Source organism: Dreissena polymorpha, chromosome 11 (assembly GCF_020536995.1).
Source record: "Dreissena polymorpha isolate Duluth1 chromosome 11, UMN_Dpol_1.0, whole genome shotgun sequence".
NCBI classification, from domain to species: Eukaryota; Metazoa; Mollusca; class Bivalvia; order Myida; family Dreissenidae; genus Dreissena; species Dreissena polymorpha.
This window is the reverse complement of record NC_068365.1, coordinates 31,392,486-31,416,970: the sequence shown is the minus strand read 5'-3', so window position 1 is coordinate 31,416,970 and position 24,485 is coordinate 31,392,486. Positions and strand designations below refer to the sequence as shown.

At 34.4% G+C, this 24,485-nt stretch overlaps 1 protein-coding gene across 1 annotated transcript; it reads right to left on the bottom strand.

The window, feature by feature from the left end:
• Positions 1 to 4,722: 4,722 nt before the first annotated feature.
• Positions 4,723 to 19,741, bottom strand: LOC127850967 (uncharacterized). Its single transcript, XM_052384366.1, has 8 exons — positions 18,035 to 19,741; positions 16,594 to 16,710; positions 9,670 to 9,801; positions 9,248 to 9,382; positions 8,716 to 8,880; positions 8,331 to 8,398; positions 6,244 to 6,366; positions 4,723 to 6,017 (listed from the first exon to the last, which is right to left on the bottom strand). The coding sequence occupies exons 1-8, from the start codon at positions 18,729 to 18,731 to the stop codon at positions 5,202 to 5,204; spliced, it is 2,253 nt and encodes a 750-aa protein (XP_052240326.1). The 5' UTR covers positions 18,732 to 19,741; the 3' UTR covers positions 4,723 to 5,201.
• Positions 19,742 to 24,485: the final 4,744 nt, after the last annotated feature.

Genomic DNA, 24,485 nt, shown 5'->3' with positions numbered 1-24,485 from the left:
ACACTTAACAAACTGGAACCTCTTTCCTATAACACAAACAGTTTTAAAACGGTATTGACAGCATTTTAATAAAAATCATACCAACTAGAACACATTCCCGATTGGCAATTGGCTTCGTTGTTACAAACACTCGTTAACGGTTATTCGATCCCACTTGTCCGCTAATCATAACAATGAACGTGTTAATGGCATACATTAAGAGGGTCCATTACTGTCCCTTGATAACAAAAGACTAGTTAATTGGCATGTGACAAACAGGCCCCACCTCCTGCAGTGATTCTCAAGTGTGTTCCCGCATTCGTACCACGATTTTTCGCAACTGCGATTGATCGCGAATATGTATTACACACAAATCGGATATTGACTGGCGCATTTTTAAAAAATTCAAAATTAGAAATCGGCGAATTTAAGTGCTGACGAAATCGTCATTTTTATAAAAATTACGAAATTTTGTGCTGTCGAAAATAAATGGTTTCACAGTATATAAGGTATAAAATACATCAAATATGTGTAGCCGGCGGAATAGCTCAGTAGGCTAAAGCGTTTTTACTTCAGGACTCTGGCAGGACTCCAGGGGTCACTGGTTCGAAACCTGGTCCGGGCAATGTTCTTTTCCTTTTTTTAATTTTATTCTTGATTTTTTACTGGAGCTTTTACGATCCAATGTTTACATTTATCGATATAAAGCATTTAATGAATAAGTTAAAAAATGCCAAAATCTGTGAAAAGGCCCCTTTAAATTTAGTTAATTTATTTGGATTCTGCTTTAGTTACTACAATAATGACGAAGAACTTGCTATTCCAAACTCTAATTATTGATGTGAACAACAAGAGAAAAAAATATATATGATATGAGATCATGCCAATAGTATATACTTATTGTGTAATCATTTGGAGTATTTACACAGAACATATATTAATGCATCAAAATCACCTATCTTACACTAAAGACTACGGGAAATACAACAAGAGGGCCATGATGGCCCTGCATCGCTCCACTGTTTTTTCTTTGCGAAAAAAAACGTGTAATGCGCATGGGTTGAAATGTACTCAAGCAAATTGTGACTTTCCCTTTCTATCCCTCGTCCCACTGGGCGCTTAAAGTTGGAAGGATGAGCATTTTTATATATGGAAAAAGTTACTACCGTGTTAACTAAACAGACAAAAAAGCCTGGGAATTGTTGCACAGGTCCTTTGCTTATAACGTAGGTACATTTATCTCTCCAAAATATATTGTCGTTCTTTCTATTTCACATATTTTTAGATGCTGAAGATCAAATCTACGCATTTGATTTGAAACAGATTCACAAGACCCATAGGAATCAAAATTCCTTAACCCTTTACCAAACAACACATTTTGGACTTTCCCAATTTGAAAGAGGTTGCAGACGTCAATTGAATTAAAATGGAATATGAAGGAAATGATCAGGTAGGGTAGAAATAATTGTGATAAAAGGAGAAATTGCTCATCAACCCACACATCCCTAAGACCAACAAGCCTGAGAATATTATGATAATCTAAAGATTATTTCTTTATATTTATAAATGTATTTAATTTAGTAATACATTTGACTTCTAAGATCAATTCATAACTTATATTAAGAAAATTATAAAATGGTCAGAAATATATATGGATTGTTGAGCAATTGACAATCATTTCAACAATTCATGATCAGTCACGATTCACAAATGGAACAATGAATCATTAGTTATTAAAAAGCAGCATATACGATAGTTAAGACATTGCACTTCATTAATTTCAACACCTTCTCTTCGATACAAAGTTTGAGTTTACCGTGCAGTATCATATATTGACTTTCTTTGAAATAATTATTTTCATGGAAGCTGTGTTTTTAAAATCAATAATATATTATTAAACTGGTTTTAACACTATAAAAAAGACATGAAATTAACATGTCATCCAAAATATTTTCATCCGGATATATGGTCACTTTCGACATATTTAAATAAAACCCGACTTTTTTCAGTTTATAAGAAAAACATTCATAACACATGTTCTTACTTCAATGCCTTTGTAAGCAGTCACCATCTGACCTAAAATGGCACTAAATGACAGGGTTTTATCTCATGTTTACAAGATGTTGATGTTGTTGTTGGTCACAGCCAAACAGCCGCAGTAATCTCCACTGGTAAACGTCATATGTTCAGTTTTGTGACCCCCGGGGCCGGGTCAAATTTGAGCCCAGGGGAATAATTTGAACAAATTTGGAAGAGGACTATAAGATATCACTACATACCAAATTTAGTAGCCCTAAGCTCTATAATTAAGAACAAGAAGATTTTTAAAGTTTGCACAAAAAAGGCCTTATTTAAGCATATGTTCATTTTTGTGACCCCTGGGACAAGGTCAAATTTGTTCCTAGGGGCATAATTTGAACAAACTAAGTAGAGAACTATTAGATGTCACTACCTACCGAGTTTGGTAGAAATAGGCCCAATGGTTATGGACAAGAAGATTTTTATAGTTTGCACAAAATGGGCCCGATATAAGCATATGTTCAATTTTGTGACCCCTGGGGAACGGTCAAATTTGATCCCAGGGGCTTAATTTGAACAAACTTGGTAGAGGACTATAAGATGTCAGTACATACCAAATTTGGTAGCCCTATGCCATACGGTTATGGACAAGAAGATTTTTAAAGTTTGCACAAAATAGGCCTTATATAAGCAAATTTTTGATTTTTTGACCCCCCAGGGCAGGGTCAAATTTAACCCCAGGGGCATAATTTGAACAAACTTGGTAGAGGACTATTAGATGCCACTACATACCAAATTTGGTAGCCCTAGGCCCAATGGTAATGGACGAGAAGAATTTTAAAGTTTTCACAAAATAGGCCTTAAATAAGCAAATTTTCAATTTTTTGACCCCCCGGGGCAGGGTCAAATTTGACCCCAGGGGCATAATTTGAACAAACTTGGTAGAGGACTATAAGATGTCATTACATACCAAATTTGGTAGCCCTTGGCCCAATGGTTATGGACAAGAAGATTTTTAAAGTTTGCACAAAATAGGCCTTCTATAAGCAAATTTTCAATGTTTTGACCCCCCGGGGCAGGGTCAAATTTAACCCCAGGGGCATAATTTGAACAAACTTGGTAGAGGACTATAAGATGTCACTACATACAAAATTTGGTAGCCCTAGGCCCAATGGTTATGGACAAGAAGATTTTTAAAGTTTGCAGAAAATAGGCCTTACATAAGCAAATTTTCAATTTTTTAACCCCCCGGGGCAGGGTCAAATTTAACCCCAGGGGCATAATTTGAACAAACTTGGTAGAGGACAATAAGATGTCACTACATACCAAATTTGGTAGCCCTATGCCATACGGTTATGGACAAGAAGATTTTTAAAGTTTGCACAAAATAGGCCTTATATTAGCAAATTTTCAATTTTTTAACCCCCGGGGCAGGGTCAAATTTAACCCCAGGGGCATAATTTGAACAAACTTGGTAGAGGACTATAAGATGTCACTACATGGCAAATTTGGTAGCCCTAGACCCAATGGTAATGGACAAGAAGATTTTTAAAGTTTGCAGAAAATAGGCCTTACATAAGCAAATTTTCAATTTTTTAACCCCCCGGGGCAGGGTCAAATTTGACCCCAGGGGCATAATTTGAACAAACTTGGTAGAGGACAATAAGATGTCACTACATACCAAATTTGGTAGCCCTATGCCATACGGTTATGGACAAGAAGATTTTTAAAGTTTGCACAAAATAGGCCTTATATAAGCAAATTTTCAATGTTTTGACCCCCCGGGGCAGGGTCAAATTTAACCCCAGGGGCATAATTTGAACAATCTTGGTAGAGGACTATAAGATGTCACTACATAGCAAATTTGGTAGCCCTAGGCCCAATGGTTACGGACAAGAAGATTTTTAAAGTTTGCACAAAATAGGCCTTATATAAGCAAATTTTCAATTTTTTGACCCCCCGGGGCAGGGTCAAATTTGACCCCAGGGGCATAATTTGAACAAACTTGGTAGAGGACTATAAGATGTCACTACATACCAAATTTAATAGCTCTTGGCCCCATGGTTATGGACAAGAAGATTTTTAAAGTTTGCACAAAATAGGCCTTATATAAGCAAATTTTCATTTTTTTGACCCCCCCGGGGCAGGGTCAAATTTGACCCCAGGGGCATAATTTGAACAAACTTGGTAGAGGACTATAAGATGTCAATACATACCAAATTTGGTAGCCCTAGGCCTAATGGTTATGAACAAGAAGATTTATAAAGTTTGCACAAAATAGGCCTTATATAAGCAAATTTTCAATTTTTTGAATCCCCGGGGCAGGGTCAAATTTGACCCCAGGGGCATAATTTGAATAAATTTGAAAGAGGTTCACCACAGGCACATTCCTGAGAAATTTCATCAGATTTGGACCAGTATTTTAGGAGAAGAAGATGTTTAAAGAAAAGTTAACGCACGCACGGACGCACGCACGGACGCACACACGACGGACACAGGACCATGACATAAGCCCCGCTGGCCTTTGGCCAGTGGAGCTAATAAACCAATAATACTATTATCCAATAATAAAATATATAGATTTGTTTATAGCAAACCAGTCTGCGTAACATTACGAAAAAAAATGGCAAAATTGTACATATGAACATGCAGGTAAGCCAACGACCTATCTTACACTAAAGACTACGGGAAATACAATAAACCAATTATACTATTAACCAATAATAAAATATGTACATTTGTTTATAGCAAACCATTCTGCACAATATTACGAAATAAATGGCAAAATTGTACATATGAACATGCAAGTAAGCAAACGAAATGATATGTTCTCAATGATTTGAATCTTCAATCGCAAAATATAACAAGAGAACCACATTCGAGGTTTTGGCAATGTCCACAACTTGCCAATACACGATGGTAAGGACCCTGTATACTGATTTCACATAAATGGACGCTCGGTTCAAAATGTCAGTTACTCAGAGTCAAACAATTAGAATTTGTCGACGTGGTCCTGAAACCTAATAATGTTTCGGTTCATGTAGCTTGTTTTAAACGCAATATGAGTCGTCCCTAAGTTCATACAACTGAGTAATCAAGTAGGGTAATCTATAACAGCTTTGTATGAAAACGATGCAAACTTGTTATATGACATCTGCCTTAAACGGTCAAGTGGAGATCAACAACTTAAATTATGCAAACATTTAATACTTTAAAAACTCTGGTGCATTCTCAATTACTTCAGGGAAACCTATTCCGCTGTCCGCCGACCCCTGTGTTCTAAGTACCGGAACAACTTTCGGTTCCAATTCATTTTGTACGCGAGGCACTGCATACGTAGCACTCTGCGAACTTGTTTCCCTATATTGGACATGATCACCATGTATTGCTATCGGTCCACTGAATGGAAACGAGAATATTTCAGATCGTACAAAAGACTGGCTTTGCAATTGATCATTTATCGTTGCATCATCACCATCAGGAGTTTCGTTTCCATGGTTTTCGATATATCCACCTTGTTTTTCCAATCGAGCATTTGTCGTTGCATCTTCCCCATCAGGAGTTTCAATTGCTAAATCAGATAAAAACTGATATTCTCCGTTTCCAATGTTTTCAATATCTTCACCTTGATTTTTCAATTGATCATGTGTCGTTGCATGTTCCTCATTAGGCATTTCGATTGCTAAATCAGATAATTTATATACTCCGTTAACATGGTCTTGATTATATCCACCTTGATTTATAGTGTTATCACTTGTCACCACTTTTGTTGACTCCTCATGTATTTCTTGCTTAGAAATTAAATCAACACTGCAAATTGTGTGTTCTTGTAAATTGTTAAATCTATCATACACAACTGGGTTTGGGCATTCCGAATTGTATGCCACTTTCGGAACGGTTTCACTCAATGTTTTCTGTTGAAACCCTAGACCAACACCAGTGTCCACGTATCTAATCCTTATCTCAGTGTTATCTTTGTTCATTATATCAGAATGGTTCAAACTGGTCATTGGCAGTCCCTGTAATTGTTGATTAATATGCATTTTATGTTTGTGTTTTAGTAACAATTACATGTAATTCAAATGTACGAAAGCCATGTATATATATTTTAATTAAGACAAGTATACTTATTAACCGTACTCTTCTGGCCTGGCGATTTTGTGTCAACTTAAAAAAGATATCCAGCGAAAAAAAACGGACAAAACACATTTAAACTACACTGAATTAGCTATTTGTCAATCTTACCTGCATGCTTCTTTGGTCTAGCTTCTGCAAAGATTCCTCATCTGCCCCATCGCCATTGTGTCTTACGGCATCTTCAGACGCCACTTCGTTTTCCCGAATCCCATTAAGTTCATCCTTCAGTCCCTATAATTGTTTTATCTGAATGTATTACGCGCATAAACGCACAAGTCGAGCATGTTAAAACATGATAGATACGAAAATGTTATCATTAAAATAATGCCGAGAGTCCAACGAAAACATAATTTTTTCCGCCATAACTGTTGTTTTTTTTTTGTGCCAAATCGGCTATTATGTAAATTTAAGCTTAATAATTCTGTGTTCACTTCTTGACATTAATTTTTATTATCTCACAAAACTGTATCTTTTATTCTTTTATATCCAACAAAACTGTATCTTTGATAATTTGATGGCGCTTGAAAAAAAAATGGCTAACCACAAATAGGGTAGAGCTGTGGTACTGTGTTTAAGTCTCTTTTACAAGAATATGTATGCACAAGTCCAGTTTCAAACCAGTACAACCTTTTTTTTTCTTACGTGACATAAGACAGGATCGTGCATATCGTTTAAATACCGTTTTAAAGCCTGTAACATAACGCAGAATAATAGCATGCTATATAAGTTACGAATGTTGTCACATCGGAAGAATCAGTTTATAAGCATGCTATATAAGTTACGAATGTTGTCACATCGGAAGAATCAGTTTAATAGATCACAATACAAGTGTTAACGGATAGAAATATTATTATAATATGTCATATGCAAAGTAATTAATTTAAGTCGTATGAACCAACAACAAATAAGCTGTTGATTTATCAGTTAAATTATTGAATGAAGTGCAAACTGCAAGTCTGCGTCTACTTTGTAGTAAAATGCACGTTTAAATATTTAAAAAAAAAACACAGTAGCTAAGCATAACTACTTAGACCTAAAAATTGACACTAACACATATAACATAAAGTGTGAGACTAGCTACGTGTAAAAACTGTTGTTACATTTTTTTGTACAAGTGAGACTAAATGAATATTGACCATAAAGCTTAAAACATCGCTGCAGCAATGTTCGTATGTCGGTCCTATTTTAACATTAGCACACAGAACAGGAGAGATTATTAACTATTTTAACATATAAATCTCATATTCTGTCTTGATGATGTGGACATCCTTTTCAAGAATTTAAATATGAATGAGGAAAACTGGTGTTAAATACTTATGAAGAGCTAATTGATCTGTTATATCTTAGTTATACACATATTTGCCGTAAAATATAATATATGTTCACATACTCATTTTAAATGATGGTGATGACGTAATACATCGCTCATGCATTTACTAAAACCGACACATCTTTTATTGTATCACAAAACGCACATGGAAATGTATGATAAAAACAAGGGCTGTTTGTAAAACATGCATGTCCCCCATATGGGCTGTCTGTTGTAGTGGCAGCCATTGTGTGCATACGTTTACGTGTCACTGTGACCTTGACCTTTGACCTAGTGACCTGAAAATCAATAGGGGTCATCTGCGAGTCATGATCAGTGTACCTATGAAGTTTCATGATCCTAGGCGTTAGCATTCTTGAGTTATCATCCGGAAACCATTTTACTATTTCGAGTCACTGTGACCTTGACATTTGACCTAGTGACCTGAAAATCAATAGGGTTCATCTGCTAGTCATTATCAATGTACCTATGATGTTTCATTATTCTATGTGTCAGCATTCTTGAGTTATCATCCTGAAACCATTTTACTTTTTCGAGTAACTGTGACCTTGACCTTTGACCTAGTGACCTGAAAATCAATAGGGGTCATCTGCCAGTCATGAACAATGTACCTATGAAGTTTCATGATCCAAGGCCTAAGCGTTCTTGAGTTATTATCCGGAAACCATCTGGTGGACTGATCGACAGACGGACCGACGGGCGGACCGACATGTGCAAAACAATATACCCCCTCTTCTTCGAAGGGGGGCATAATAATTAAAGATCTCATGCACATGTATATCCCGAATGCGTGTACCCCAAATACAACAATCAGTCAGTTTGGCAACTAATTTGAACACATTGTAATGATTAAAAACCATGTTACCGTTAAGTCTAGAACCTCTCTTCTGAAAAATTCCTCATCGTCATTATATTCATCGGATATTTTGTCATCTGAAATGACATTTTCTTTTCCTTTTAATAAAGCAGACTAATAGTATGTCAAAAAATGTCCTGGTACGCCTATAAATAAACTATGTTTAAAAGTTGATTGTCTTTTTGTCATAATTACATACATTTTGTTTGGCTGTCTATTTTTCATTTCTATCGTCTTTTCTTAAGTTGAATGTCAATAAACGTTTTTATGAAATTACATACAACGGGGGTCACATGTATATTCATGCACACAGTTAAGACTTAAATTGAAAGAGACTCGTATACAAACAAACACAACGTAACAGTAGAAAACATTTTTTTAACGTTGAACGTACCGGTTATCGACTTGGTTTTAATAAGATCCTGAAGAAATTCCTCAAGATCTTTCGGACTCGTATTATCGGTTATTTTAAATACCATATCCAGCTTTTTAAGGTTATCTCTTGTAACCTCAAGCTTGCATGTTTCCATCTGTTGAACGGTTTCCGAGTTAACGCATGCTGCAACATAATAAATAGTATTCTAATATTAACTTAAGTACAGGTTCAATTTGCCTTATTCATTAATTCATCCTTTCGCTGCCAACATGATATGCACATGTATGAAAGACGGATAATGCACGTTCAAAATTAGTTATAATAATACTTGGACCTTAAAGTTGTAGGTTTCCAGTTCCTTACCGGCAAATGGTTTGGAAGATTTCTGTTATGGAACATCCTTTCAAAAGTGAGATATGTCTTGTGAACATTAAAAAAAACTAAATACAATGGAACAATTTTTGTTCGTCTGGCTTATCAATCATATTTTTTGGCGAACTCCTTGAGATAAACCACTTTTTGTTTGCCTTAATATCTTTAAAAAAAGTACCTTCTGCCCTCCTTTTGTCTAAGGCTATCTTGCACTCTTTGAATACGGATGGAAGAACCAGATCTTGCTCTTTCACAAGAATAAAACTTGTCAGCAGCGGTCGTAATACGGATTTCTTGAACATTGCAACGGGTGCTAGAAAGTAAATCGCCACCATCACTGACACATAATTTGGTTCATGATGAAAATTCGTTCCATAATATATCAATAAATTGCAGTGAGTGTACAACACATTGTGTTATTTAAACAAATTTCACCATGTTAATACAATATAACGAAGTTCAACCGCCTAGTAAATAGTTTATATTTACTTACCGTTATACAAACACATCATAATGAACAAAATATGCGCTTAAACACTAAAATAGTATTATCTGAACAGATCTGTAATGAAATTTCGGCCCAAACTGTATATTTCATACCGTTGGGGTCACCATTGCAATAGTATGCTTGTTGTTCAGTGACTTCTCGCGATTCCACCTTTATAAGATTTGAAAGGAACGCCTTTACTTCTTCCTTGACTTCTTGTTTTTTTATTGGCTCAATCATCGCATCTGTAATTAATCAAACACAAGTTCAAACATTACATATGCTAGATCATGAGTTTTTTTTCCATCATACTGAATATGTTCCTCTTAATAAAACATATTTAGTATACATGATTTCTTTGACATTGTAACGTTCACGACACTGTGCCACACACTTGTCACATTGTAGCAAGACTCTCTATTTATTTCGTTCCGTTTAACATTCAATCATATTGCAGCGTTCCCAAATATTAATATGTGAGCACATTATTGCAAAATTACAACAGTTAGTTTGTTATATTCGAAATAATATAGTATACATAATCAGGAGTCTCACTAATATTTTAAACAGGTGCACTGGTAATATACTTGGACACTCTATTCTTTATACATGGAAAATGTAGGATTGAAATCTTTTCATAAAGGATACTTGATATTCTCAAAAAAAGGAACAATAGGAACTAATGTTTACACGTCTCAAATTTAGATTTCTCCTTACTGTCAATTACAAGAAAAGTTGCGTAAAATAATTAACATTCGAACACCAGCTATAATTTACTATTTGAATGCCTACCCAATTATTATTCATTCGTCTATAAATGAATACGTTATATCAACACAGAGTAAGATATCATAATCCCGCCCGTTTGTGTAAAATGTTTACATGCAGACATAATGCATGATGACAAATTGCTATTTATAAGAACTCTTTTGTTTGGCAGTGCTCTCAAAACCGCAAATTTATAAAATGCGAATCAATCCTCGCAAGTATTTCGAGAATGTAGAACGTACGAATTAAACTGATTAAATTGGGTTTAATTGCCATTGATATTTAACCATGCAAATAAAATGTCTACAGTGAGGAATAAATTAATAACAATATAATGATAGATTAAAAAATATATAATATGTATTACATCATATGTTGTTTTTTTTTAATAAAAGGGCAGGGCGGGGAATCAGAAGGACAGTGCGGGGCTTCGGGAGGGTAGGGCGTGTCGCTATGCTAAGAACGATAACCACCACATCTGAGGCTATAAATAGATGCTGATAAACAAGAATAGTGGGATGTTGTGTAACCTCGTTCATAGAGCATGCTTCTATTGCTGTTTCTGGGATACATTCTTATGTTCTCAACAGATAGCGGCGATCTTTTGTATTCACGGGTGCTAACAACGTAGTAAAAGGTTAAGTTTGTATACATTCACAATTCTCAATAAATAAAACGTTGAACATGAGTTCACCAATTACTACAGGTATATTATAGACAACAACAAAATGCTTTATAATCGCTAAAACCGAATATAAGTTAGTCGGCGTAAACGCTGACTTTGAAATAAATTTGCAATTTACGTTTCTAAATAATTAAATTGAAAACAAACGTTTAAGTATCGTGTTTGTTAACTTGTTAGTAACATATTCACCGCATGAAATTTGTGTTATCAACTAATCATTGTCAAACCACACATTAGTGTAAGTAGATAAAAATCATACTACGGGAGTACCACGTATTAGTGTAAGTAGATAAAAAATATACTACGGGAGTGCATATCGTGTGTCCTCACATGCCTTATAACGAGTGCATTTCTTCACCATCGAAATATGTCGTATGTTAATATGTGATTTACACGCAGTTTTCTTTCGACACATTTAAATTACACTTTCATGACGCGTCATGCTAAAATGGGTCTTATGCGTTTCGCCCAGGGTATCTTAAGCCCAACCTGTGCACTTGCGCAGTCTTGTCAGAGGCGATGCTGCTCGCTATAAAATCACCCTATGCGTTTTAGGAACGATTTCAAGACGTGCTGACAGACTACGGCAACATTTGTGGTTGGATAATTAAACCATTTTCCTCTTATCGTGACACTATTCTATTTGTTTGTTTTCCCATCTTGAAATCAAAACTGTGTTTATTGATAGTTAACTATATATTCGCCGCACGATTTAGTGAACGAGTACTGACTCTGAAAATCTGAGAGATGAATTTTAACGCGTAATTGTAACTTGACCACAAAGTGTTTCATTTGAACATGCAGAGAGTAGTCCGGAATTCCTTACACTGAATAGTGATACATCCTTTGCGCTGATCACAGACACCGCGATGTAGCAAAAGTTAAGATTTCATCTCGAATCAGCCTATGAAATATTCGAATATATTCATGCGTGTCTGCTGAAGTTATGTAAAAGTCATTTAAGGTGAAAAGCTGGGTAAAACAGCTCTGCCGTAAAATCGCATTAATGCTCTATACCCATGTTTAGGTTAGAGTTGTAGACACCGTGTGGCCTTCTGGGGTAACAAGTAATGCAACAAAGTAAAACGACAAAGTACGGGTCCACAGGGCTGTCTTTATGACTACCTAATTCGTGAGTAAAAAGTTTTGCTTGCAGATTTATTTTGAATTATTTTGTATGTTTTGCATGTGTATATGGTGGCAAAAATTAAAAGTTTTGTAAAGGGACTTTCCATAATGAAATTATATCTTAGTAAGATAGGTATTTGATATTCAAACAATATTAATTTAATATGATGGTGATTGCAAATTGTCTTTATAATCAGTTACATTACAATTTTCATCATACTTACTATGCGTTCTGAACGTCAACAAAGGGCCATGTTGTTGTTATTTTATTTAAGTAATATCTATCAAATAAATAGGATAATAAAAAGTGCACACACATCTCAACCCGTGCGTTAAGACACACTCTTTATAAATTTGAATGGCCTGTGTTGATTTCAAACTTGCGATTAATTTTGAAAAATGAGTTGCGTCTTAAGTTATGCCATAGCGAACAACTTCAGTCAGTGCCTTCAGCGCTTTGATTACTCTATGTAATGCTTTTAAAAACTTTCTGCACACATTAGCTTCAATGTTTTACAGTTATTACTCGCTTTTGTGGAAAATAATTTAAGATAACTTCAAACCAAACATACCGAATATTATTTCTGTGTTGTTGTTTTTTAAGAATATTGTCAATTATAATAGAATTAATTATTTCCTTGCATAGTCATTACGTGCAAAATGTTTTATATTTCCAACTTTACTATGGAGCGCAATATATAACTGAATGAGTTTTTGAACTTATTTGTTATTAATTGAATTGGTTTGTGGTGTAATGTTTTCCACATATTGTGATTACGATGTATTTACAACTGAGTTCACATTACATAAAGATTGTCTTGTCGCTGAGTTCTATTTGGTTGATGCAGCTATTAATCTGCAGCGTTGTTATTTAACTCAATTTAAGTTATACAAATCTGAGTAGATTGCTTTGACGAAATGAGTTATAAAATACCCAATTTAAAATAAAATAACTTAAAAATCTGGCCTCGTCTTGTTTTCAAAAAAAGATTTGCCACAGCTTTCACGAATGTATAAAATAAGTTAATATGTGCCGCAGAAGAAGAATAGAACACACACTATTTCCAAATCTATAACATAAGACCCAGACCTTGACTATGGATCCAGCTATATGTTCAGATGATGATGACATTGAATGGCATTAACATAATTACAGTGTTTGGCGTTAATGAATTGCTGTCTTGGAATGTTGTGTCATCTTTGCCATAGTAACTTATATTATATAATTATGTTATATGTTATGGTGACATTCAGAAAACCATGCAGTTAGTTGCTGTAATCTTGAAAGTGAAAGCAGAAATTTCCCACGTCAACAAATGTTTAGAAAATGGTATTTCCACCATTGAGATCTAGCAGTGGTTGCATCGCCTTATATTTACGGAATCGATAACATGTCTTTGAAACAATACATTAAGCGAGAAAAGTGCGTCATTATTATAAATATACATATTTAGAAATCCGATAATTATATCTGTACCAGAAAAATAGGTCGATAGCTCGATATCAATAACAAGTATTTAATTGGAACGACGTGCAGTTCATTAGGAATTACAATTACTATTGGTTCAGTAATGTTTATTTACGTAAATCCATAGGCGGTCGATGTCAATAACAATGTTTTTTTAATGTATTTATTTTTATTTTTTTTCAGTTAACCGTTGTGTATTATAATGCATGCACATACTAAATTAATAAAAATCCTCCGACAAAACGTCTTCTTAAAAAAAGATAGTTCGACTTTGTATGTATAGATATTGACAAGGTAAATCACTCGCCATTTTCTAAAGCAACGGACGTGCGTCATTATGAATAATTAAATTGTTGTTACCCCGCTCGCTTATTGAAATGCGCGCGCAGGCCTGGAACCTCGTTCTTTACACACAATAACAGCCACTTAACACTATGGGCGCTAGATTTGACTTGATTTTTTTCTGGAACTAACCATGGCAGACGAAATCAAGTTAAACAATTGGTAAGGAACGATTCATGTGTATGCAATTTACAATATCTTTTGTTGATTGCCCCATTCATTGAGTGAAACAATAGTAACAAGGATTTATCACATCGTCTGTGGATGTTTCTGTTGAAACTTTAAGTAGGGCGAGGTTCCCGGATTGCGCTCGCATTTCAATAAGCTAGCGGGGTGACAGCGATTTAATTATGCATAATGACTCACTTCCGTTGCTTTAGAAAATGGCGAGTGATTTACCTTGTCAATATGTATGTACATAGTCAAACTATCTTTATTTATAGAAGACGTTTTGTCGGAAGATTTTTTATTAATTTAGTATGTGTATGCATTATAATAAAGAACGGGTAACTAAAAAATAAATAGATTAATAAATTAAACAAAAACGTCATTGACATCGAGCGCCTATGCGTTAATCAGGAAGAAGGGTTCATGCATTTTAAGTCGTATTCAAAGGTCACAAAACGAGAAATTTCCTCAGGAAAGTTTACCGTACGGCAATAGCAAATCAAATTGTTTACTTAATAGGATTATCTTCAAAACTAAGCATTGTTTATAAAACAGACAATGCCGCTTATAATGACAAAAACTGTATCCATGAATAAGTACACACAATATTCCTAATTAACAAGATGCAAATGTTGTTCGGTGGTTTAAATGGTCGACCAAGGTACCGTACATACACAATACACCGACTACGGTATTCGTAATGAGCCGAATTTAAGCATACGCATTCCAGCAATCATAACATATAGTAGAACATAATTATAATTGTGTAATAACTATTGAACGATTAATCATAATTGATTACTTGTGCTTGATGGATTGAGAGCGCTTAGAGGTTTAAGAAAGATGTATGTACGTTTAATAACATTATACATATATCTATATCAACTTAACACAGTGCATTAGGATTTTCGAAATAAAATCAAAGCGGCTCATGTACTCAGAACTTGCATGGTTTCTTTCTATATCATCACGTTTGGTGCAGACTTCACTGCTGAAAACTTACATTTCTGTACATTTTATTAATTGACACTTTCCTGTTTGTTTGTTTCACACACATTTTCTGTGTGTTTTCTTTCAAACACTTTCTGTATGTTTTCTGTCACAGCACTCTCTGTGTGTTGTCTTATCCATACCTTATAATTATGAAATAACTTCTGATTTACATATCAAAGGGGCCTTTACACATATTTTGGCATGTATTGAAGTTTGTCATTAAATGCTTTATATTGATAAATTTAAACATTGGACCTAAAAATCTCCATTAATAATACAAGAATACAAATGAAGAAACAAGAAAAAAAGTAACCCTCAACTGGTCTCCAACCAATGACCCCTGGAGTCCTGGATGTAAAAGTCTTCCGCTTAGACCATTTATCGGCTATCCGTTCTCATGCTATGAGGAAATGTATTTGTTACTTTATATAAGCAATCCTCGTAGTTTTACAAAATATAACGACAACAACTGAACTTTCCAAAGTGTTCAATCGTTTCGCGTTGCAACGCTTTTTAATTTTCAGCTTTTCAAATCGTCAAAAGATGCATATAATGGATATTTTAGAGCATGGTAAATGTTCAGTATTGCTGTTTCCTCTTAAATATCATAACTACAACGACAATTTGCGAATCTGAAACAACTATTTTTAATTTTGTCAATTTACCAAAACGTCAAAGGCCCCTTTAATACTTCAAATCGAATTCAAGTTAAAGTCAAATAACCGCTGTAAACGGCAATAAACGGAACTATTTATGGAGTTTTCAAATACTTTGTTTTAATCGTTACACTAGTACATGTATCACATCGCTAGAATTGTTTTGTTACGTTGCTACTATTTGGCAACCTCCCTCCGCGCAGATATTTTACTGGACCCAGCATAGCTGGATCAAATCCCTGCCATCATAACCCATCACGTGATGATAGCCAAGCCGCGTGGTACAATAATTTTACCGTTGTTATTTTCACGGTTTTTAATTTAGTCAATTTATTGTTTTATTATGAATCTAAATTAAACACTTGTTTCAAAATATGAAAGAAAATGAAAACTTTTCATTATAATAATACTTTAACTTAAAAATTAGATCCTACCAAATCTGGTAGGCTTTTCTTGTGATGGTAAAGATTGTATATGAGAGCAAGGAACGACACGTCTGTTCGGAGATTGAGTATGGCTACAACAGCTTCTGAAGTTTTTCAGTCAACTTAAAGTTAATGCCCGTGCGCGCAAACACAAAGCCTTTCATATGCTACTTCAAAAGCGCCATTTTTCCATTCGTTTGAGCTAATCCGATCAAGACGATTAGAATGTGCACAGATAAAGGGACCGAGTTCAATGCTTTAACTGTTTCTGTTACGTGGTTTTTCTTTTGCTTCTTCAGCGTTTCAATTTTTAATTAAACTCAAAGTCAACGAAATGCGTTGGAACATACATTCTTTGCAAAAATTACAAACGAAAATTAAGCTGTTTAAATCAACGCACGTACCCAAACGATCAGAAAGTGGACAGTTGGACGGACTGAGGACATCCAATCTTTCTACAATCATCAGCTCCAGCAGTTCTACTGGTGTAATCAATCCGCCGTGTTCGGAGAGGATGCTTCCTACAATAAGATAAAACACAACTGAATTAAAATATTCAAACTATGTACAGATTAAAACGAATGCTTACATACTGGTAAACTCTACGCCTTGTAAACGCTACGGTTTTCTGTTACAGGCATTACAGGTCAATGATTACTGTTTATAAGCATACTTTTGATATAATTCTAAGAAAAATGTTTGCACCATCAACGACAATCTAAGAAAAGAAGCTTCTGCGATATGACGCAACAGATAAGCAAATATTAAACTTTGAAATACTGTTACTGCTTATTTGCGTTTTAGAACGATGTTACTTTTTGAGAACCATTGAAACAACTATCGATTTATTGGTCTCCTAAAATAAGTGTAACACACCACAACACATGTTGCAAAGCTGTTGACATGTGCTGCTGCTTCGCTGCAAATTATTACAGTCATTGAATACAAGTCCTTTAAAGGATGGAGAATTCACATACGATGAAATATTCGCATGTGTTGCACTAATAACTAAAGCTATAGGCGATATGCCATATTCTTTAACATTTAAATGCCAATTTCAATGTATAGCTGTATATAATACACGTACTCTGATAGTTTAAGTTATTACCTCATGTTTATTTGAGTCTTATACAATAGTATATTATTGAAACACACTTTCATTATATTCTTTTTTCTTAACTAAAACCATTTGAGGATTAACTTATTCTGATAACTCAGGTATATAGATATAAAGCCCAACGGCATTAAACGCAGCTATTTCATCATATCAAGCGTTGAATTTGCAAGTTTTTTCCAAACAAACAAACACAAGTTTTCTCTGGTTAATAATATTTGAATTTATAATAGCGCTGCATTGATATCTGCCTGATATAACACTGCCTGATATAATTTTATATCAGTTCAATAGGAAGTTCTAATATAAGCCGATGATAGGAGGTAGGTCATATTATTCGGAATCAACTATAAAGTTATCATTTTTAATGAAAATCGATTCAAATTCAGCAAATCAAACAATTTGATACAAAGATGTAATATATTTTAAACACAAAATGAAACACAATCAGCAAAAACTGCTTTTATACATATTAAGCGCAAGTGCTCATGGCGTCATTATTAACACGTTTAACACCACAAATCGCATTTTTTCCCGCTAAAAATGCAGCTTTTCGCGATTTTTTTTTCATTATTTCTTTAAAATCAGGGACGTAGAGGTATGATAAACAGAAAAAAAAAGGTCGCTACCTGATCTTTTTGCAAGCCTCGCCGTTATATTATTCTAAGCATTGCCTGATATATTACAAAAAGATCAGACAGTAACCTGTTATTCTCTATAACATTACGCACCTGCAGTAGCTGCTGCATATGGTATACCATCACACAAAATGGCTATAAGAGGTATGCACAGGCGCTGCATGTCAATGTCCACCCCTTTATCTTCGCACTCGCTTGTTATAATATCACACATATCCTTGGTGGGCAACGGCGGTATCTTCTCAATCATAGGCCATCGTCTGTTTTGGACAATTTGTGTCGAGGTGGAGAAAATGATTTTCACATTGTTATCCGTTTGTTCTAAAGTCTTTACAAACTCCAAGAACTCCGCAAATTTTGTTTCCCCCCAATTCATCAAAACATCGACATTGTCAAGAAACAGATAGACAGTTTTATGTTTGAGTGCTACACGCGTCACAAGTGTGGAAAGTAATGTTCTATAGTCATTATGGTCTTCAATATTGTTTTGCTCCTCTTCATTTAAAACTTTCAATTTTGACATCCAGATATTTTCATTTTGTTGATAACTAAAATTCTTATTATCTTGAAAGTTATAATACATAAAATACCCATTGGTGTCTTTAACATTGCTTTGTTTTAGAAATGATTTTATCAGAACCATGGACTTTCCAATGTGCGGAGGGCCGCAAATGGCTACAACGTTTCCATGATCTCCTTCAATGGACTTCAGAATATTGTCAATAATACCATCTCGGCCTAGGCAGTATTCACTATCCGTTTGCAAACGCTTTGAAGGCTGATTTCCCATTACTCTTTTGACTAGGTAGTGTTAAATGGAATTGGGAACCTCGTTTGACAACTAACAATCCAACTTGAATATGTTTTACCACAGTATAAAATGCTCTGTATTTTCGTTTTCAAGTGATTCGACATGTTGGTTGGAAAACAAATCAGTGTCTCATATTGTTAATGTTCTTCAGAAGTTTGTGAAAGATTATGTAACCATATTTTCTATTCAGTTCAGTGCAAAACTATTATTTCCCTTAGCATTTTGTCAATTTCAGACACGAAATCAACAGTTAACTTTGCTTGCAAATGTAATCTTGTTTCATATTTGATGAAAATGCATTGCTTCTAAAATTTTCATTACAAACAACATGTGTATACCAAATATTGATCTTTGCTTCATTCAAACTAAGTAATTCCAGCCTTTCTCAGTTTATTCTATGAATATGCTATGCACTGTCGACGGAATAAGCATGTACAACTCACACATAAGTATACTACCGTTTGGCCTACTATCAGAATGCATTCTTTGAGTCTTTAAATTAACCATTAACAATTTTTCAGATTCATATGTAAATGATTGATGTAATACGTGGGTTCCCAAATAAAACAGAACAAAATATTCTATAAGCATACAAACTGTATAATTAATAAAAAGTATTCACCCTAATAATAAACCAATGTATGTGGTTTTATAAATTAATACAAATTTATATATTTCCGTTACTGCTCTGATATTTTACGCTATTCCAGTTCACATTATTGTTGTTTTTGTGGTTAAGTAGAACACGTTCATTCAGTTATTCATATGTAAACCGTTAATTGTAAATATTTCTTCGTGACAATTCTGCAGACCCTGTTCGCAAAAATAACACCATGAAACACTCTTTGCAGTATTTTAATCTCATTGAATTCATGATTTTCCATTTTAGTTAAGTAAATACTTAATCAAAACTAAATCCATGTTGGCCTTCACCAACGTACTGTAGTCGTTCTATACATAGCTGGTGAATTCACTACGTTATTGTCGGTAACCGGTGTGTACACAATGCGACTGCAATAATATTTCTCGTTAACATCTATTTTTAGAAATACGTAATGCTTCGCCTTATTATCACAAACAACCAATCACAATCTTTCATAAAGAACAGATTTTCTGAAAATTACAAAATTAAATCAAAGCGCTGAAGGCACTGAAGTTGTTCGCTATTGCAAAATCTTAGACGCAACGCAGTTTTCAAAATTATGTCTGATAGCTTTTTATATCGCAAGTTTGAAATGAACACAACCCATTCAAATTTTATAAAGATTGTGTCTTAAATCACATGTCAAGATGTGGGTGCACTGTTTATCCTCATATTTATGTTATTGAGATAACTTAGACAAAATAACAACAATACGTCTCTTTTTTCGCAATGAGTTGCTGCACTTGCAACCATCTTTAGAATTTTGGTTGCCTTGCTAAAAGAATAACAAGCCTAGAACATGTACATATGTTGTGTTATGTGTATCTAATTCTTTATTTATTTTCATTTAATTATTGAGCAACAATTTATTTACCTAATTGATCCACAGTCTCCAATTAGTATTCTATATTTAATTGGATTGATTTGTTTCAAGCTTTAAAGAAACTGTTGCTTTTTAGCCCAACCGATATCAACTTTTAAAATTAAGTTTCATGGGCTTAAATCTACTGGCCCCAGGCCAACAGGCAACCACTTAACGTGTAAGTTATTCATGATGTAAGATCTGACAGTGTATTGAACTCAATCAATTTGCAAGACTGAAGACATTAAAAGGACCTTTTCATGATTTGGTAAATTGAACAAATTTAATGATTTAATAATTTGGAGAGTTCTGTTGTTGTCGTTATATTTGTTCAAACTACGAGGATTGCTTATATTACAAGTTTCAAATACATTTCTATTGTATGAGCCCGGATGGCCGAGTGGTCTAAACTATAGACTTTTATTCCAGGGGTCAGTGGTTCGAGCCCAGTTGAGGGTAACTTTTTAGTTCCTTTAATTTTAGTCTAATTGTTTTAATAGAGCTGTCGAGATTCATGCTTTAAACATGTGCAATGTTAAATTCCCCTACACCAAACCTAATCTCTGCTGTTGTTGATGTAGCCTGGGGTATCAAAATAATAGGGCCCTGGGATGCAAACTATTCATGAACTCTGGCATTTTTTAGCAAAGGAATGCCCAGTTGATAAACAACAGATCCGTGAATCGTTTATTTTACACCCAATGTTCCCAGAAATTTCAAATCAACTCAGTGCCGTCGTAAGTTTCGAGCAGTGTGGACGCTCTGAAAAGTGCCCAAGGTGTAGATATTTGGATAACATATTTATAGGAACTGGGGTAAATATTACTTTTATAAGTTTTATTACATTTTTAGTAATTTTTTGCACTGAAACCCTACTAGCTTCTGAGATTTAAAACCAAGTAACATTTATTAAATATCAACTGAATTAATGTTTATGTTAATGTTTAAATGGTATTTGTATTTTTTGTGTTAATACTGTAGTTATGCATGTATATTTGTCATTTGTCTAGGTGTTAATAGATTTTGTGATTAAAGGCTGGCTGTCTAAATGTAATAATGAATATAATGTGTACAAAACCATGCTATGTCACGGTTAGGGATTATTTTCAATGAATATATCCCCGTTTCCGGGTGGGTGCAGCAAACAGGAATCACCCAACGGGAAGTTTTCGGGTGAGTGAGGCAGAGGCCACCACCAACAACGGTTTGGCAGATAGCTGCCATATCTGAGAGAAAGGCGGTTTCGGCGACAAGGGCCGACCGGGACGCGCCACAACGAAGGTCGTGTTGGACATCGCCAGAGGCGAGGGTCGTTTGTGCCGCGGTGGGGTGGACACATATGACGCCACCAAAGGGTCGAGGACCTAGAGTGAGAGTGGTATTATCTGTTGACAAATGTGACATTTTTAGTCAGCCAGTGACTTAATGATTGTTTTCTTCTTTTTTTTTATTTTTTTTTTATTGGAACAATTTTATCTGATAGTGATTAGAATAAACTAACATTCATGTGGTTCCTACTAACATAAGTGTTTTAGAATAAAATGTAGCATATATTAAGACATCTATTAAATGAAGTATTTAAAAATTTCATCTGTCTCCATTATCATTTCCATGATCAAGGCTCGAACCGCTTGTCACTTATAAATCACTCCGTGACAGGAGCTTTTAAGATCCAATGTTTACATTTATCAATATTAAGCATTTAATGACAAACTGTGAATAGGTCCCTTTTAGATATTACTAAAAATGCCACAAGGTAAAAATTTAGAACTCATTGGTTGTTTATTTGATTTAAAAGTGATTTTGGTTATTTGCCTTGTCATCAAGGTGACTGAAGTTATTATCACTTTATCCTTTTTTTAAATCATTAATAGAAAGGATAATTTTAGCTCCATTTTGGGAAAACAGGACTTATTGCATATGCATAAATTTTCAGTCCAGCACCAGAGACTCTCTTTAAACGAAAACACACACCATAAAATCAGAAAGTGCCGTCCAAAATTAGCTTGTGCGCACTGCACAGACTAATCAGTGTCACAGGAAACCACTTTTTTGACATGCATTAAGCCCCGTTTTCCCTGAACGCAGCCAATTTGTACAGATTTCAATGACAAACTGGCCAATGTCGTCGAACAAGCTGTTAAACACTATTGATTACATACGCACACTCACTGTCTGTAAAAGTGGTGAAGTATAAGCAGGCTTATCAGTGTGCACAGGCAGATGTGGTGGTTATCATGCTTAGCTTAGTTCAGAGCAGACCGACTTGAATTTTGTGTTAGTAATATTAGTTGTTCACAAGCGAACAACTAAAATTGATGGAAGTGTCTATGATGCGTTCATTTTGGATTTTGTGTGCGTTGATGTAATGATTATTCAGAAACGAATATTCCGAGACATTTGCATAGCATATATATTATTTCAAACTGACATAGTCTTAGGTTACATGTTTTCGATACACGTTGACTGTACAAACTTCCATCCTACAGACAGTTCTCCATATGAATCATTTTCGGAATAGATCTTTCTGGGAAGTGGCTTAACATGAAAAGAATCCTAGTAAAACGGATACATTCTTGGAATAAATGCTTTTATTGTTTGTGTTTGTTATTTTTACATTCATTTTCATTGGTTAGTGTATGAAAAAACGGTAACAACTTTGTCTTATTCTTTTATACATTATGACGTAACACAGTTCTATTATATTTGTAGTCATTCCAGTTACTCTTATTTGATTTAAAATAATTACCGATAGATTCGCTTACAAAAAGCTCTCGTTTTTGGAAAACCAACGAACTTGGGGAAAAAACTGTAATATTTCCTTTCCTGGTGTATGATAATCGGGTTTGTTTACAATGTGAATTTGATGTATGATGACCCTCTTTCGCGTGTTTCCCGTCCTATCGTTAGCTGGTAAAATTAACCCGCAAATAAGTGTTTTTAGTTTACCTGCGCTGGTTTGAGATTTCACAACGAAATAAAAGTTGGTCAAAATCTTTAACGTTGCGATAATTAATATAATATTTAGGTTGAATATTTTATCTTTTTCCTGTACTAATAATATTCATTAACACTGCTACATTCATTCATGAATTATGTGTTGTTGTTTTTTCTTTCAATCGCCATGGAATTGGCTTTGTTATTTTAAAATACACCTTTGTTTTTTAACATGCAAATGATATATTTGTATTTAATGTTCATATAGTTGACAATTATAACTGAAATCACATATACAATGTATTATTAAACTGTGCCCATCTGTTAAAACATTGCTTAGATTATTAATACTATAAGCAAAGCGAGTATACGTGTAAATAATTGTCAATCACTGGAATCAATAGTTATATTTTATCCGAAACAAACTGAAGTTGGTCCAAAAGAAGTACATATCGTGCTATTTTTGAAAGATTTTCAATTTAGAAATTGTAACGCTTTAGTTGTTTTGATCACCTTGGTCCAGATGACGTTAACACAATAATAGAATTAAAAATTATTAAACACGGCAAATGTTTTTAAAGGGGCTATTTCACGTTTTGATAAATTGATAACATTTAAAAAAAAGTTGTTTTAGATTCACAAATTTTCGTTTTAGTTATGATATTTGTGAAGAAACAGTAATACTGAACATTTAACATGCTCTAAAATAGCCATTTTATGTATCTTTTGACGATTTAAAACCCTGAAAATTATAAAGCGTTGCAGCGCGAAACGATTGAATAATTTGGAGAGTTCTGATGTTGTCGTTATATTTTGTGAAACTACTAGGATTGCTTATACATGTATAAAGTATAAAATACAGTCTAGATTGTAGGAGCATTTGTGGCCGAGTGGTCTATATGGTAGACTTTTACTCCAGGGGTAAGTGGTTAGAGCCCCTTTAAGGGTTACTTTGTTCCCTTTTTTTAAATTATATTCTTGATTTTTACGAGAGCTTTTTAGCTCCAAGGTTTACCTTTATCAATATAAAACAACAATTAATGACAAACTTCAATACATGCCAAAATCTGTGAAAAGGCCCCTTTAAGATTACAACCAACACTTCGACTACATACTTGTGTGAGAAATCACAATAAGCCGTATAATACAAGGTCAGTTGTAACCTTATAAAGCATCTTGAGTTTCAAGAATAGATATTGCAATCGCACTTGCATGAGCGGACCAAATCAAGGATCAAACAAAGGAACGTGGTATGATTCCGGAGGAAGTAACGTTATGAGTATTTTGTGTC